The following is a 16,921-nucleotide window of genomic DNA, read 5'->3' on the forward strand; positions in this document are numbered from 1 at the left end:
AATAGATCGGATCGTGCGCACTGAACCGATCACACGACGGGTCGCTATTAAACCACTTGTCAGCAGCGGCAGTTGATGAAAATAAACAGTGCACACGTATGCACGTGGATAGATGTAGCATAGAGTATACCAACACAGAACGGGAATAATAGTCAAAATGGTGCAGATAAAATTACAAAGGAAAATTGAGGTTATCAGACAGGTACGTTCATTTGAAATTATTTTAATAATAGATACAACAAATATTTTTGTTCATTTGTTTTAATTAATTAGTGGAGTTCGTGATCGACCGATCAATTCCAGAAGCAGTGTTATTAATCATTCATAAGAACCGATTGAATTATTAATCATCTATTTACATAAATATTTTATTAAATAATAATTAATAAAGCATTAGCAATTAGTATCATAACGTAATTTCTGTAGATATACAACTTAAGTACGTACTAGTTTGTCTTAATTAATAATGTCAGTTATGGATAGGGGTGAATGTAGTGAGAGAGGGTAGGCCTAAATGCGTGGTCTGTATTTTGTTAATAATTGACCATGAGATACCGTAGCAATTGTGATTAAAATTCCATATCCGATCATCTGACTAGATTACCGCTTGCTGTTAAATCATATAGTACACAATATGTCTTACAGAAAATGTTGTAGTCTTTTACAAATCGTTTAATGATCAGTCATTTTAAAGCTAAACAAGCCAGTCAAAAGTAAACAACATACGGTATAAATATTACTTTGAAATCTGTTGAAGCGCGAAGTATGACGCCTGCTGTGTGATATGATAGCCAGGGTCGTTATTTATTTATGGCTTAATGATAATAATATTATCATGCACGAAAAATACATATACTTTCCGTCATGATGATTTACTGCAGAGACCCGCTGTATTGATACAGTCATAGGTACCCTTATAAATTACATCAGACCCGCTCTCATAATATTGGTTTAATGAATATTCAGTTTTGGTGAAATTAAGAGTTGTAGTAGCTGTCTAGTATGCGAAAATGACTTTTGGATTTTGGAATGAGTGGGGGACGGGAGAGGTGATTCAGGAGGTCCGTCAATAATATTAAATAATTTAATTGAATTAACATTAAATAAATAAAGCAATATCAAACAACAAACATGGCATGAGAGCATTGTGTTAGTGGTTATTTCATTGAGGAAATCAAAATGTAAATATTATTCAACCACGAACAGGATTTTTTTTTTTATGATGGTAGACGTCCGTCGTATATTAAATAATGCATGCATTATCGTAATGGGTAGGCCTCAACGTTTAGGCAGCATGTAGTATTACCAGAATTGCAGATTTTTCCTCTCAAATAATACTATAATACAGTTTCGACTTTTTTATGTAATGATTAATTTACCTTTATTAATATCATAACAAACAACAACACAAAACAAACACGGAGTAAAAATATGTTTAAAGATGAAATTAGGGACCTCCGAGAAACCTTAAGGGGATTGTTATAGGAGGCCCACTAAAACTAGTTACATTAATTAAAATACGTACCGTACCGTAAAAAATAATAAATAAATAAATAGACGAATAGACCATGACAGGATTAACATGGGATGCGCATTGTTAGGAAATACCATGATTTTTGTCCGTAACCAGCTCAAGATAGGCCTACGTATGACACGCATGACGACGTGTGCCGAAATGTTTATCTCTTTATCAATTAGGCCTTTAAGACAATGCATTTGTATATGTTTGTGTCTATATTAATAATAACGGCAAGTGTTATTCCACCACGGAGACTGAGAGCATGATTTCCATCGCGGTCTCCATTAGGGACAGCCCCGACCGAGTATATTCGGTTTCTTTTGTTGTGTGGCACGTTAAAAGAAAAACTAGCATGCAACCGTGTTTTGAGTTTCATTGATTATTGCCACCAACAGTGACGTTGACCAGTATCACATGTTGTACATCGACATATTAATTCTTTTGTTGATTTATTTTTATTCATATTTTACGGAATAATTTTGATTAGTTTTAACGCCAGATGGTTTAGTTGTGATCTTGTTTCGTACTTTATGTAACATTCAAAAGCAACGAGGAAAATCCGCCATAATCAAAACGTATAATAGTAGACCTAATATATGAGTACATAATTACGTCTAAAGAGCTCCGCTCTACACACACATTATACATATATAATTTAATTTAAAGAATTCAAACTTAAAACCACACATACTTTAATTAAAGTGTGCGTTGAAAAGTTGATAATGTATGTATAGACCTATGGTCTGATATGTAAATAGACATAACTTGAAAGCAATGAGGAAATTCCGCCATAGGCCTAATCAAAACGTATAGGCCTAATGTAGACCTATGAGTCCATTACGTCTAAGTAGCTCCACTCTACCCACAATTATACGTATAATTTATATTTAAGGAAATCAAACTTAAAACCACACGTACTTTAATTCGGCCAACGTGTGCGTTGAAAAGTTGATAATATTATAATGGCGGCCTACTATGGTCTACTCATGTAATAATACATCTAACTTGAACAATTATTAAATATAATGATTGGGCCATAATTATAAAGCGTATTGGAATACCGTCGTCCACTAGATTAATTCTATTTCTGTTTTCATATTTTAAATTGAAATTGCAGGCTTGCCAATTTTTTCACGAACAAAACCTTTAAAAATCTCTGTTTTGAATGATAAGATTGTATCGATTTGTGGCGGAAGCAATCATTCTGTATCTTGGCATTATCCGCCGACGACAGAATGCTGTAGGCCTAAGTAGTAGTGCTAAATAGATCGCTTATAATCATGAAACCATGCAGGAATTGAATTTACTTGTTTCATAATCACTGTACAATTTTAATACTAATGACCTTTCGATCAAAATACTCGGGTCGTATAGTAGTTATTGGAATGATATTTGCTGTTCTTTCGTTTTAAGCCATTTCGCGTTACGCCACTGCGTACGTGCATCTTGTTCATAATCAATGAGAAATAAGTTAATTGATGAAATAATTGTTTTCGACACATTTTGCATTTTCTCTCACTTTTTAAAGACATTATGTAACTGAAATTACCGGTAAAATCTGTTAATTTCCCAAATTAAGGGCCGTTTTACAAATCTTAATTAGAGAGATTTGGGTCGACGTGACCAATCCTTCCTTCCAGGAGATCATTAGGTCTACAAAATTATAGGCCTAGATATATTATAATAGTGGTGGTCAGTTAGACTAAGTTTTAAAATGTATCTTCTGTTGGAGACAGCATTAATAATATTCATGAGAACAATGGAATATTGGAATATAAAATCACAATATCATGTATTTAACTGCACCCATGAGAGACGGACGATCCAGCTGTTTGACGGTCTTTAAAAAAAGAATAAATTCAATATTGTCTTGTACGGTAATCCTGTATGAGTGAATTACACTTAACCAGAGATTGTACTATTAGAATAATGTTCACATTATTTAATCCCGAATAATAATGTAGCAACAACATTGTAGTATCTGGTTCTATTAAAGGAAGAAATTAGATCGTCTTTACAGTAAAACACTAGTTGTTTATATAGTTTTCAACTCCATGATTTTCTAATAAGGGGAAAGACTTTGGACTGAACTCAACCTTATCCTATATTTAAAATTGTAATTTTCAAAATTTAGAGCCAGCTCAACGAAACATGGTATAAAACATCAATTGCGCAATACCAAACGAACAATGAGAACATTAAAATGTATGGTGTTTAAACGAATATTTTGAGCTGTGTGTCTTGATGTTTTGAAAGTAATATTGTTTGCCATTCCATAACCTTGACATTTAATTGTACTCTGTACTCATTATTTTTTTTTATCGGCCTTTTATTTTAAACAACAACAACGACTGTAACTAACCTTAAATAGGCCGCCAACTATTGACTTATATTGATTGTCTTATCGTCCTTCGGATGAAACATTTAATAGGCACGCCGGTTATTATAGAACTTGATTATTAAATGAACCAATCAGTGGGCCTAAACTTACAATTAATCCTAAATATCCACCACCAGCCACCGACTCCCCTAACAATTACCCTCTCCGACACCCCGCAATGACCCTCCCCGACACCCTACCCTCTCCGACACCCCCACAATAACCCTCTCCGACACCCCAAAATTATCCTCCCCCGACACCCTACCCTCTCCGACACCCCCACAATAACCCCTCCGACACCCTACAATTACCCTCCCCGACACCCCCACAATTAGCCTACCCTCCCCGACACACTACCCTCTCCGACACCCCCACAGTTACCCTCCCCGACACCCCACAATTACCTTCCCCGACACCCTACCCTCTCCGACACCCCCGCAATTAACCTCTCCGACACCCCAACAATAACTCTCTCCGACACCCCACAACCCTCTCCGACAACCCCGCAATTACCCTCCCTACCCTCTCCGACACCCACACAATTACCCTCCCCGACACCCTACCCTCTACGACACCATCCAACCCACTCACACTCAGATATATTATTTTTTAGACCTCTCTCATTATGGACATTTTCTTCTTTATTTTGCCATATGATGCTCTCCGATTATTATTACAACACTCATAAATGCTATGACCTTTACAAATAAACCGTGACGTACTTTGTCTGAATATGTTTATAGTTTTTTATGTTAATGTTATTTAATGTATATCATCGTTATCTTGCATTTTCAAGCAATTGTTTTTGTGTCGTGTGCAGTCGTAACCTCCGTGTGCACTCGCATTATTGAGAGGCGTAAACGATTTACGCGCAACGTACGTAGGCCTATTTAATTTTTCGGTGCAACGTTTGTTTTGAGAGCGGCGCTTATTTTAAAACTAACATAATAATGTCCTGTCTGTACAGTTGCGAGCATCAAGCCGACATCGAGCCAAATATAGGGCCTATGGACAATGCACTGAACATTTTCATTCAGAATATAATAAGTAATCACATGTATTACATGGCAAGTAATGTAATTTAACTTATGGAAATAAATAAACGTGAAATGTGGATTAGATTGTCATTCGCTAATGGGCTGAGGCCTAATTAAGACGCGCCAATAAACCGTGAGCAGATGTCGTATTCATTTTGAATGCCCTGTGTGAGAGGCCTAAATATCACGGTAATTATCGTCATTTGCTTTATTTTCATTTTTGCTGCTCATTATAATGACATTTCATTTTCGTCATTATCACGTGTGCCACAATAATCTGTGACGTAGCCACTGGTAATATCCGTTATGAGTATTACTATTTATGATAACAACTATTTATGGCACCTGGATGGATATTATTGTTATCATTACGGGTATATTTGTCATCGCCATCGTAACTCTAAAATCCTTATGATCATTGTCATTAAATGATGTAACCGCTTTCACCAACCACAATCATTATCATATTATCATTATCAAAACATTGTACAGTATAGCCGCATCACTGTGTACAACCACAACCACAATATTCCAACTGAGATTTTGTTAAACCTCAACAACCGTAACTTTATCCCCAACCCCCACAACCACCTCCTTCAATCATGGTCACCCACAAACATTTTATTCCCAGCTTTGCAGATATCTCCTTTAAATAATATTTGGCCTAACTGGAATTCTATTGTGTACACGTTGAAGGCTTATCACTAAGATCATCAGTCAGATATGGAATTCGTTACCATGGTAATATAACAAATTATGATATCATAATTGTAATTGTGTCAATATAGGCCTATACAAGATCGACCCTGTACCATGAGTCCACTATCGTATTATGAGAATGTGATTGTTGATTTAGGAAGGAAATGATTTGACTTTAGATTGCATTGTCCAGAAATGTTGGTATCAGTCGAGTAGGCCATTTTTTCTTAATTTGTCTTAAGTTACGATTTTTGAAGGAAAAAAAAAGATTTAATGGCACACAATTCGGGTGATTGTGAAGTTCCGCTTTTCCTTGGCGCTGAGTATAATTATGCTTATTAGGGCGAAATGGTCATGGCTGTCTGTAACAAAGTATTTATTTTTAGAATTTATTTTTAAAGGTCAAGTTCACGTAGTACTATACAGGTTCTTTAAATAACAATAGTACAATAAACTCAAATAAGTTGTGGTAAACCCCAACAGAATGAGGGCGCTATATAATGTACAGCCTATAGCAATCATCATGATTACGCACACAGTACAGAGAGTTATTACAAGTTCTGAGTTTCCTTTTAAATGTTGGTGCGCCCTCTATTTTTTTTTCTTTTAGGTCATAACGCCTGTATAATCGTATTTAATTCATGAATATTTTCATGAAACTGTTCATAATTCGTTCACGGACGAGGGCGTTAATTTTTTCACGTAATGTGTGAACTTTTATAAAATCTGGTAAAAGTAAAGCGCTCTTCTGTTATATATAAAAGTATGCCTAAAGTATTCCAATGATTTTTGTAGGATCTGTGGCTATTAAATACAGATTTTTCATATTCGTTAATATTTTAATACGTAGTTACCAGGGACGAGTGAAATTACACTAATTTTAATTTCACTCTTCCCTGGTAGTAACGTACTAAAAGAAAATCACCTGTATGATAATTAACTACGAAATTTTAAAGATTTATAACCGAAAATGTTATAAATTCCCTCATCAATTACCGTACAGCAAGACAAAATGCTTTTACATAAAAAGTACGAGTGTATATCAAATTTAAACCATAATCTCAATTGTTAGTGGCATTTAAATTGATCGATATGTTAGTGGTTACACAGTGGTCATACCGTTGTAGGATTGGGTTGTCGCCGGCAGAGGGTGGAGTTACAAGCAGACGACAGCTTGTGTCTTTTGTACGCTTGATGTATTTGACAGCAGTTTGTGTTTAATCTCTGCTCAAGTTGCCAGTAAAGGCAGTTAGAGAAGTCAATTTGAGAGGAATTTAAATAAAGAAGAGAATAGACGATGATGAATGGAATGACGAACGGGGTAAGAACATTAATGAAGTTTAAATTGTTCAACGCCATTTGATATCGCAGTATCCAACAACTGTTCTCTGTGTTTAGTTAGGAAAATGTCAAATTGATGTTACACGGTTTTAGTCCGACCATGGTCCGACAGTCGGCAGAATATCCAGACATTTAAATTAGTTAATACAAAATGATACCGCTTTTATATATATATATTTTATTTCAATGTACAGTTGCTGTAAGTAGTAGGCCTATATTAGTAGAATTATTATATTGCCCGGGCATTAGTAACCTAAACCAGGAAGGGACAATGTCACGCCAAGTTAGGTTCTATTTCCAAATTAGGCGCCAAATTAGGTACTCATTACAATTTTCTACCATTTTTTGAAATGCAGTTTTACGGTATATAATGCGAATGTATTGAAGCTATAGTGTTAAACTCCCGAAACATCCTATGTATCGTTTCGATCCCGGTTTCGACCTCCTGATTTACATCGTATTCGAAAAATTATGATTAAAAGTTATAATACTATACTTGAAATTTAGCAATTTCAACTAATTACACCACCTGTAGGAGGCCATATACTGTATACATATTTCGGAGTATTTGAAAAATGAGATGCCCAGTCGGCCTGCTGTGTTCTGTGGTGGATTGTGGATATTGTATGTGGGAACCTGGTGTATGACTACTATCGTTTATTTATCACAACAGTTGTTTTAACCATACTACTAATGCTACTAATTTGTCAAATTGTGCATACAGAACTCAGTAGTGAAGGTCCCCCCATCGATCGTGGATACGATTATGACGTAAGTCGATCCTGGCAGCAGCTTAAATCAGCTTGGTCTATAATTGTTTCTATATCGTATTTATTCAATCATTTTATAGAACGTGACTTGCCCGTGTAGTTAAAAAAAACGAACGCAAAAACTGACAAAATTTGAACGGGCGTTTACATTTTGATAATGGTATGTGTTTGTACGCGCGCGTAAACTTGTGTCGTTTGTGGTATACGTCACTGGGTAGAGGTACTACAATAATTGCAACGTGGACATTGTAATTTATAATGTATATACAGTAGGCCTACCGTATAATAATTGTGTATAGATCTGAAAAGCAACGATACTAGGGTTTAGATAAATGAAAATCTAAACTTCACTTAAATTTTGTTTATTACATTGGCCTTCGACAAGTAGGTTTACCCATGGTTTATCAAGTACTTTTGGCACTTGAGCTGGCCACTCGTAAAACCATCAAGCCACTTTTCGTGCTTAATTCACACTCTTTAAACACATTTTTTACTGCGAGAACTTTGGTTATACGAGTGTAATGCCAGGGGTCAAGTTATTCCATGTTTAAATGCAATAAATTGTCTTTAAAATAGTTTGAGATTTTGAGAATTTTCCAAATACCGCGCGTTCAAATATTGATACTGTATAATGGTACGCGCGCGTAAATACGGTTCCTTTTTAGTGCCATTGACTTTTTATATCAGTAATCCATAGGCTTACAATGCTTATAGATCATAGAGTTAGACTTAAGATGATAACAATAGGGTGTTGTACAACGGCTGCTGTGTGACTCAACGAAGTTTACTTTCTTTTTATGATTGAAAACAATTGTTTAGTTTAGGCTTTTCACAGGTAAATATTCTATACTCGCGTTAACGTAGTATCGGTTGCTTGTCTAAATGATTTGTCTGGTTTTTCATAGGCCTGCAGGCCGTACACAAATGATCGAATAATTTGAGTTACTTACGCGCGATCTTTTGCATCGAAATTTGGCGGTAACGCGTTTATTTGTTCTGAGACCATTCATACGTGTAACTAAAGGAAACACGTAGATTGTAGTTTTCTCAAATCTTTAACATTTACAATTTAGCGAAATATTTGATGCTCCACATGCCGCATACCAAAGATTAAACAGTACTTAAAGTTGGCATGAGACAATATTTATTCTTCCATGGTTATGATCTTGTTTTAAGAGATAACGTTACACTAGCCTATATAGTGGTAGGATATATTATAATAACACGTGTATTATAGGCCTAAAACTGGTATAACCGTGACCAATTACTGCATGCAGGCCTATGGATGAATAAAATCGGCCTAGTGTTCAATCAATTTCTTTCACATTTTGTCTCCTGTCTCTAGAAGGCTATTAAGATTTCGAACTACTATATATATCACGTACCGATAAACATTGACACATTTAGATCCCAATTTACATATTTCTTTCATTAATAATTTAAATATCATCCAAATTGAACCACACATTAATCAACTCACGCGGAACCAAGATTGCTACAGAATTATATTACGCTTCCGTAATTTGTAAGTGTTTCCATAGAGCCATAATACAAATTGAAAAATTCCCCATAAAACAGCTTACAATTGTGTATTATCATACTTAAACTATAATTCATAAAGAAGGCGCTGATGCGTGATAATTATGTACAACTGCAGTATATTAATGAACAAGGAAGCGCCTATATTTTATAGTCTGATCCGTGAAGCTGTACAACAGTTATGACACACTAAGCTAAATCAGAAAAAATTAACTATCTCTCATATTTTATCCTGTTGTTTAATAACATTTAACGTCCAGGTAAGGGGGACATTTTTTACAATCATTTGCTAGGCTGAGGTAGGCCAATAACTTTACTTTATTGCGTGTTGTGTATGCATGTCTTCAACTTGTAACTTGTTTATCGTAAACTCATGTAGGCTCAGGTATACTACAAGAACATCCGTATCGGTTCATAATAAACAAAATTTTTAGAGGAAATGAAATTCATTTTTAATTATTATTTTCTACTTATTGTCTAGAGCAGCATTGAGTACTGCATCCCTTGTCTGTTCTGCTTTAGGTCCTATAGGTTACCTGTCATTTTGCTTTTGGTGGTTTAAGTATTTTCTTGAAAAAATATTCCCTTCTCACCAAAGAGTTATTTTCTCACAAACTCCGCGCAATTCTAGCGTCGCCAGGACAGCTTAATATTTTTTTTCCTAGATTATTTTGTAAATGCTTAATCTAGGGGAGGTAAAGGAATGCAGCTTTATCAATTTTTAAGTAGGCCTACAGTACACCAGATTCGGGTTATCAGCACCAATCCATTACATTGACGTTTTGTAGTCTTTATAAAGTATTTGGCTTTATCTCTAGTGACTTTCATCATCACCAGCTTATTCTTTTCGTGTCGTTACGTTTAACTTGCATTAAACATTCATATTTTAGGCCTGTATGTTTGTCTGCAAATGTTTTAAACTAAATCCGACAACCATCTCCTCCGCCCAGAGTCCATAGAAATTTCAATAGGCCTATTTAAAGAATATACCGTCTATAGATATTAACCTGTCAATTTAAACTTGGCGTCCATTGGTCTCTGCGCGTCACTATAGTTTAAACATTCCCCTTATTACATCAATGGTCACACGGGACATCCCCTAAACGTCACTCTTCTTCGGACGCCACTACTGTATGAATTCCGTTCACAAAAAGAAATATGACTATTATTAGCTTAGTAAGTAAACGCGGCAATGTTTATTCTGCGCCCAAGTCTCGCATTCGCCTATAGGGACCAAACAACCCATACAGCCCACAATTATTATGTCAACAATGTTTACTTTTTATTCAAGTCAGACTCAATCCGACCAGAACTCCCTTCTCAATTATTTGTTCTTTAAGAATTCTAAAAATAATATCGATCAAAATTCGGCCTGCATACCGATTACATTGTGATGTACAAATAAATGCAATTAGTTTCGTTTTTAATGACATTCCTCTATAATATCATGTTCTGGTCTAATAGAAAATATGTTTTTTTGTGATTTAGGCCTATATTTGTTTTAATACTTGCTAAATATACACACTCTGTACTTTGGAAAAACGAACGAATACATTTGGTACAGGCCTCCTTCACGTATTGGTATTGCAACACGCGTTGCCTAAATCAGGGATATGTAAAATATAAATTAATTAATTTTCATCTATTTTTATAAACAATTTATTTTCATCTCTGTTACAAAGTTTACAAACAATTAAAATTTTTAATGTGTTTACTAAAAAATTTGAATTTTTGATACAGTATATTATTTACTGTACGGAGATTATGGAGATACTGTGTATAAACTGCGGGAAAGTTCACTAGATTTGCTATGTGAAATTCCAATGTTTCTTGTGTTGGCATCATTCGTGGTTCTGAGTCAACACGGCATCATGGATTCACATTGTTAAATAGGCATATAATTAGTGTGAACCACGTATATAAATATCTATAGTTTACTGACCAATTTGTACAGAAAATTAGGGTGTGGACCACCAAAGCGATGAATCTTTTTAGCTGAATCATAAAATCAATATTATATATTAAGACCGTGTGATCATAGACAAACATCAGAGAAGTAGGGAAGGATAAAAATGATCAATTTGACAAACATCAGAAGAAAATTATTCATAAAGGATAAAATGATCAATAAATATATTATGTAGATACACGACATTTAGCAAAACGAAGGGAAGGGTCATGACATGGGTTATAAACCATTATAGAGGATTTAGGAATTAATTAGGCGGTCTAAACGGTCTGAATTTTAAGGCTCAGGGATGGGGTAATTGTAAACAAGGCCATATAAAAAATAAAGAAAGCGTGTAACTAAAGTATCTAAAGAGATCTCACGAATTTGCTATTAAATACGTGAATTTTGTACATATCGACATTTACGGGGAATTTGAATCTGGCACTGACAATATTTCAGACGGCAGATCTTTAATAAAAATTGAAACCGACTAATTTTAAATTAGAATGAATATTAATTAGTGATGTTTTATTTAACACTCGGATATTTATAGAATTTATTATGTTAATTGATGTTATAATTAATTAAAATGTATTCGTTATTTTCACAGGAGGTCTGCGAGTACGATCTTGAACCGGAAGATTTCGAAGAGGAACTAGAAAACGGGATGATACCAACACAATACAGCGAGACCACAACCATCATACCACGGCCGGCGTACGAAGTTTATTCACACGGCTGCCGGTTAAATATCATCGACGAACAACGCTTTAAAGAGGAGGTTCAGGTTCGGCCAGGAATTCGTCAAAAATATTTCAACACTACGTCTTATATTTATCCGGAAAGTTCTCGAAGGCGGTACAAAAGTTCGATACAATTTATACCAGGACTTAAAACGAAGCATTATACTTCGACCGTTTACACTTTCCCAAAATGGGCTCAAAGGACTTACTCAAGCGCAGTGAAGCACCGTGATGCCGAGACGTTAAAATGGTATAAATGTTCCGTACAAATGGAAGCGAAAGACTTTGTTTCAATCAAGCTCATACAAGTTTCATAATTTAGTCTCGTTTTGTGTACAATTATAGATTTCATAATACTGTAGCTTTATTATTATTATTATCCAGATATCAAAGCCTTTTACGAAGCGATTGAAAATTTAATGATGCAAGCAGTTCAGCAATATGCGTGACAAGATTCAAACCATTGCTTATTGAATATCACCATAGAAACGTATTAGTTTTAATAGCATATCTCGTTAAAATATTACAATAACATGAAATTCAATAATGGAGCTATGACGTCACAGAAGATTGTTCTGTTTTGTTCTCATCTCTAGCAAATCATCCCTGGCAAATCATCCAAATATACTAATAATAAATGTTATACTGCGTTGTTTGTGAACAGGTTGTTGTCTATTATGAGACAGACAATTGCTACCTGATGACCTAGTTAACTCTAACTTAAAACAACAATTTTGTTATAACTTAAGTTAATCTTCTGGGTTTTAGTATTGTACAAAAGTGAACCTATATTTAAAATGCATGATAATATGGTACTATGGTTGTAACCATCAGTGCTTGGTTGTACTATGGTTGCAACATTCGGTGCCTGAGTAGCTCTCTTCTCTTGCATCTGTTGTTCAGGTTGCAATCTCGTCAGAGCTTCTTGTTCCAGTTAGCATCATCAACCGTCAAGTTCATCTAGCAGTGTCTTTCGTGATAACTTCTTCTTTGGCCCGCCTGAAGGAAAGAGAGATCACATCAATACAATCTTATATGAAAAGTGTTGTACTACTGTTACATATTAAATCATTCAAAATCTGTATAATACTGTATCGCATACAGTATCTTGTAATGGTATCACATACTGTATCCTATACAGTATGACATACTGTATACATATTTAATATCAAAGAAGGAGAGAAGTTAATATTTTACCTCAATCATGTAATTACTTTCAATGCGCAATTAAAACAATGTTTCTTTATAATATAGTCTTATCAATGTACAATTTGTCTTGTATTTAAAATAATTAAATATGCATTTTTGTATAATTACCAAATTTGGGTAATTTTAATATTGTATTATGTATTTAATAAAAGCTTAATGTCAAAACAAGTTTTATTTATAAATATCATTTTTCTAAAGTGTGTTTATACCAAATAAATTCTCATTGACTCCGATATATTTTGTCAAAAAACTAACCTTCTAAAAATCTGTCGGCAGTCTTCTTTCGTAATGTCTCAACCGTGTCGTCTGCCTCCGCCCATTCAAGAACCAATCGACGTCCGTATAAATGACTACTGTGACACAGGGCCTCAAATGCTCTCTGTAGTGGTCGGGACCAAATTAAAATTTTTAATTTTGGTTAAATTACCGAGGATGCAACAGTTCTTTCTTGTAAAGCTTGGTTCCACATAAAACGCAACGCAAAGACGTAAACGCAATGTACACGTGTTGACCAATGACAAGCAACAGTTTGAATAATCAATCGCTTGTGATTGGTTAACTCACTTGTGTTACATCTCTAATGGGAACCAAGCATTAGCAAGTAAACCCAACAGATTTTGACTCATGTACTATCACTCGTGGTGGCAGAGATTGGTATCATTTAGGGAGCACACCACCACTTTAGCAAACTACACCATTATACCTGCCCCCCCCCCCTCCTCCCCCACAGTTTCAAATTATCATGGCATATTTGTTACCTTTGCATCATTTTTAGTAAGAAAGTCTACAAATCCAAATCCCCGATGGCCGCCAGTTCCCGACATCTTCTTTGGAATTCTGATGGCCTTGATTTCACCAAACGTTCTAAAAAGAAAAGACAATAAACGGGAATGAGGACAACTACTGCACCCAGCATTAGAAATGAAGGTTAGTGGCATATTATTTTTAGTATGAAAGACCTTAAAATATGTACTAGTTGAGCGACCAAAATAAATATTAATTGATGAAAGCATTTGAGGATGTTTGGCATCAGAATTACATCTATTCAATTCAACATAATGGCTGAACTCTAGAAACTGTAACATCATAGTTTCCTTGGTTACCTAAATAGTTCTTTAATTTCGTTTCTCGATGCCTCAAACGGGATGTTGCGTATTAAAATCTTTGTAGATTTCTGTTGTTTATTCTTGATAGTTTTCCTTGACGATGTCTGTTTTCTGTAATGAAAAACAAACAAAAATGTACATAATGATCGACATGGCTTTAGGTACATACACTATCACAACTTATGCCTCTAAAAATAGATCGATGATGTAAGTTATATACATACACTCTATCACACTTAGATTTCTATAAATAGATCGATGATGTCAGTTATTAAACTCACTGTAAAGTAGTACGATTTGATAGCTTTAATTCCACCATGTGGTCATCTATCGATGTATGCTGGAGCTCCTTCAGAGCTGTCATGGCATCTTTGTGTCTCTTGTACTGAACAAAGCCATATCCCATTGATAAGAAACTTCCTGTAGATAAATTTAAATCAAGACATAATTTCTGATTGTTACAGCAGACATTATAATCGTATCTGGACATAACACCATAATATTTTAAGAGAAAAAAAGAACACAAAGAAACAAAGCCATATACATGGCTGAGGTTGCGTGCTCAAGTTAGTGTTTACCGACCAACCGACATAGTGAGCTGTAGAGTCGTAAAATGTCATATAAAACTACTAATTTTAAAAGTAATTGTAAAATAAAATAGTTACCTGGATTTCTCATGTCTTTCTTCTTGGAAACTGTTGCAACACTTACCGCACCACATTCAGAAAATACCTAAAGAAATATTTTAAAAAAAACATTAAATAAATTAAGTAAAAATATTGTATTTGGAAACAGAAACATCCATGTTTTTTGTTGAGACAATTTCGGGTCTTTGTAAGGAAATTAAAATTGGAAAAATTGTTTAATAATGTGCATTGTTTTTCATTGTGAACCTCCTTCACTGGTTGACCTTTGGGTCAAACCCTTTACCTTTAAAAGAGTGTCGTCTGTCGTTTCAAAATTCAGATTCTTAACAAAAACAGTTGTGTCGGCTTCAGGCTCCTCCTCCGATTCTTCCGACTCTAAGTATAAAATGGTTAAAAAGAATGAGTGTGGTGTGGATGAATTAACCTGTATTATGGGACACCTTTGTGACCCAACAAAGTGGCCCCTTAATAGAGGTAGGGGTTCTATTGTATGTTGTAAAACATAATAGAGAGGTCACGTCACGCACACGTATTCGTTTTCGTAAGCCATAAAAAAATCAACAAAATATTGAGGCGCGTCCAAAATATGACTGCGGTAAATTTGAGCGAAGCGCAGGTAGTACGTGTTGCTTGGTGCTTGGCTGCCTAGGCCGGCCTAGCGTAACATCAAAGCGAGTGAGGACTTTAAAAACTGCTATTTATCAAAATTGACTTGGAATTTTAGTAAATTACTTTAGTAAATTACTTTCAATAAATCTATAATTATATTATAATCATGAATCATTCCTGATTCAAATGCAAAATGTACAAAATAGATCAAAAACTATACTCGTTTTGTAGTTACGAATATGACTGGTGATATTCGTCATCAACACGAATACGCTTTATGAATATGAAATGGGCATCAGCTCAAAAGTTTCACAAATGTATGACGTATCCGTTTTCGTTATCGTATTCGTAAGGTTGCGAAACCTCCTTATTACCTTTATCTTCTACTGTTTCTTCTACAGCTTTCTTTACTTTTTCACCCTCTACTTCCTCCTCTTTTTCAGATTCTTTCTCCTCCTGCTCATCATCTTGTTCAGTCTTGTCTTTTGTTGATGTCTGGGAGGTGAACACACCTACTGGTGCCCATTCAAGGTACAGAGGGACATGCTGAAACTATTAAGTTATCAACATGTTATCTCATATCAGATTCTATTTTACCATGCTTTCCTAGCGAAGATACCCATTCCCAGGCTCGGATTTAGGTGGGGCTAAACAGGCTTTCTTTTTCAAATAAAATAATGACTATTTTTTTTTCTGCAACCCAACTGATCGTTTTTATCATTTATGAAATATTTAGCCCCCCCCCCCCCCCCCCCCCCTAATTTATAATGCTGGATCCTCCCTTGATTCCAGGGCAGTTTAAAAATGCAGTTTAAAACCTTCCCTGGCATACAATTCCAGTTATTTTGATACCTATGATACCCAATGTGTTCCAATATAAAAAACATACCAACTCTTTCTTATATTAAGTAACCCATACTTGCGTGTATTAAATTATTAAAAAAGTCTAAAGCTCTGTCTACACTATCAAACTTTATGTGACAAAAAATGTGCCCATATATAGACATGATGATGTCATATTACAACCATATTTAAGCATATAACTACCATATTTGGGCACATCACACTTTTTTGTCACATAAAGTTTGATAGTGTAGACAGAGCCTTAATGAAATAATTCTTTTGTTAACCTTTGTGTATGCTAAACTATAGAATGCTTTTCTAGCTTCCTGTGTGTGAAGGAACTCCACGATGGCAGAGACACCTGCTGGAGGCAGCACCAATCTACCAAGCTCTCCAAACTTCTCAAAGACGTCTTTGATTTCTTCTGAACTAGTACCAGCTGGGAGATTCTTCACAAGAATAATTGATTTACTCCGAGCTGCAGCCGGCTACAAATACCAAAAAATTAATCAACATTGTTATGTAGAG

The 16,921-nt window shown here is 35.0% G+C and overlaps 1 protein-coding gene and 1 long non-coding RNA gene across 3 annotated transcripts in view; one reads left to right on the forward strand and one right to left on the reverse strand.

Annotated features, from left to right (window-relative positions):
• LOC140045390 (uncharacterized) lies at positions 1-16,772 on the forward strand. The gene is made up of 4 exons (XR_011844579.1): positions 1-202; positions 13,964-14,115; positions 15,994-16,081; positions 16,716-16,772. It is a non-coding gene; the product is annotated as an uncharacterized lncRNA (long non-coding RNA).
• The window catches only part of LOC140045380 (probable RNA-binding protein 19), a 10,197-nt gene continuing 5,740 nt past the window's right edge, over positions 12,465-16,921 (reverse strand). For both annotated transcript variants that reach the window (XM_072090244.1, XM_072090243.1), the window contains exons 18-26: positions 16,681-16,881; positions 15,925-16,102; positions 15,225-15,316; positions 14,960-15,026; positions 14,576-14,714; positions 14,292-14,405; positions 13,947-14,052; positions 13,444-13,567; positions 12,465-12,978 (exon numbers count right to left, since the gene is read on the reverse strand). In XM_072090244.1, coding sequence (XP_071946345.1) covers positions 12,923-12,978; positions 13,444-13,567; positions 13,947-14,052; positions 14,292-14,405; positions 14,576-14,714; positions 14,960-15,026; positions 15,225-15,316; positions 15,925-16,102; positions 16,681-16,881 — 1,077 coding nt within the window. In that variant the 3' untranslated portion in view covers positions 12,465-12,922. The remainder of the gene's footprint in view (positions 12,979-13,443; positions 13,568-13,946; positions 14,053-14,291; positions 14,406-14,575; positions 14,715-14,959; positions 15,027-15,224; positions 15,317-15,924; positions 16,103-16,680; positions 16,882-16,921) is intronic.

The sequence above is a fragment of the Antedon mediterranea genome, chromosome 3 (assembly GCF_964355755.1).
Source record: "Antedon mediterranea chromosome 3, ecAntMedi1.1, whole genome shotgun sequence".
Classification (NCBI taxonomy): Eukaryota; Metazoa; Echinodermata; class Crinoidea; order Comatulida; family Antedonidae; genus Antedon; species Antedon mediterranea.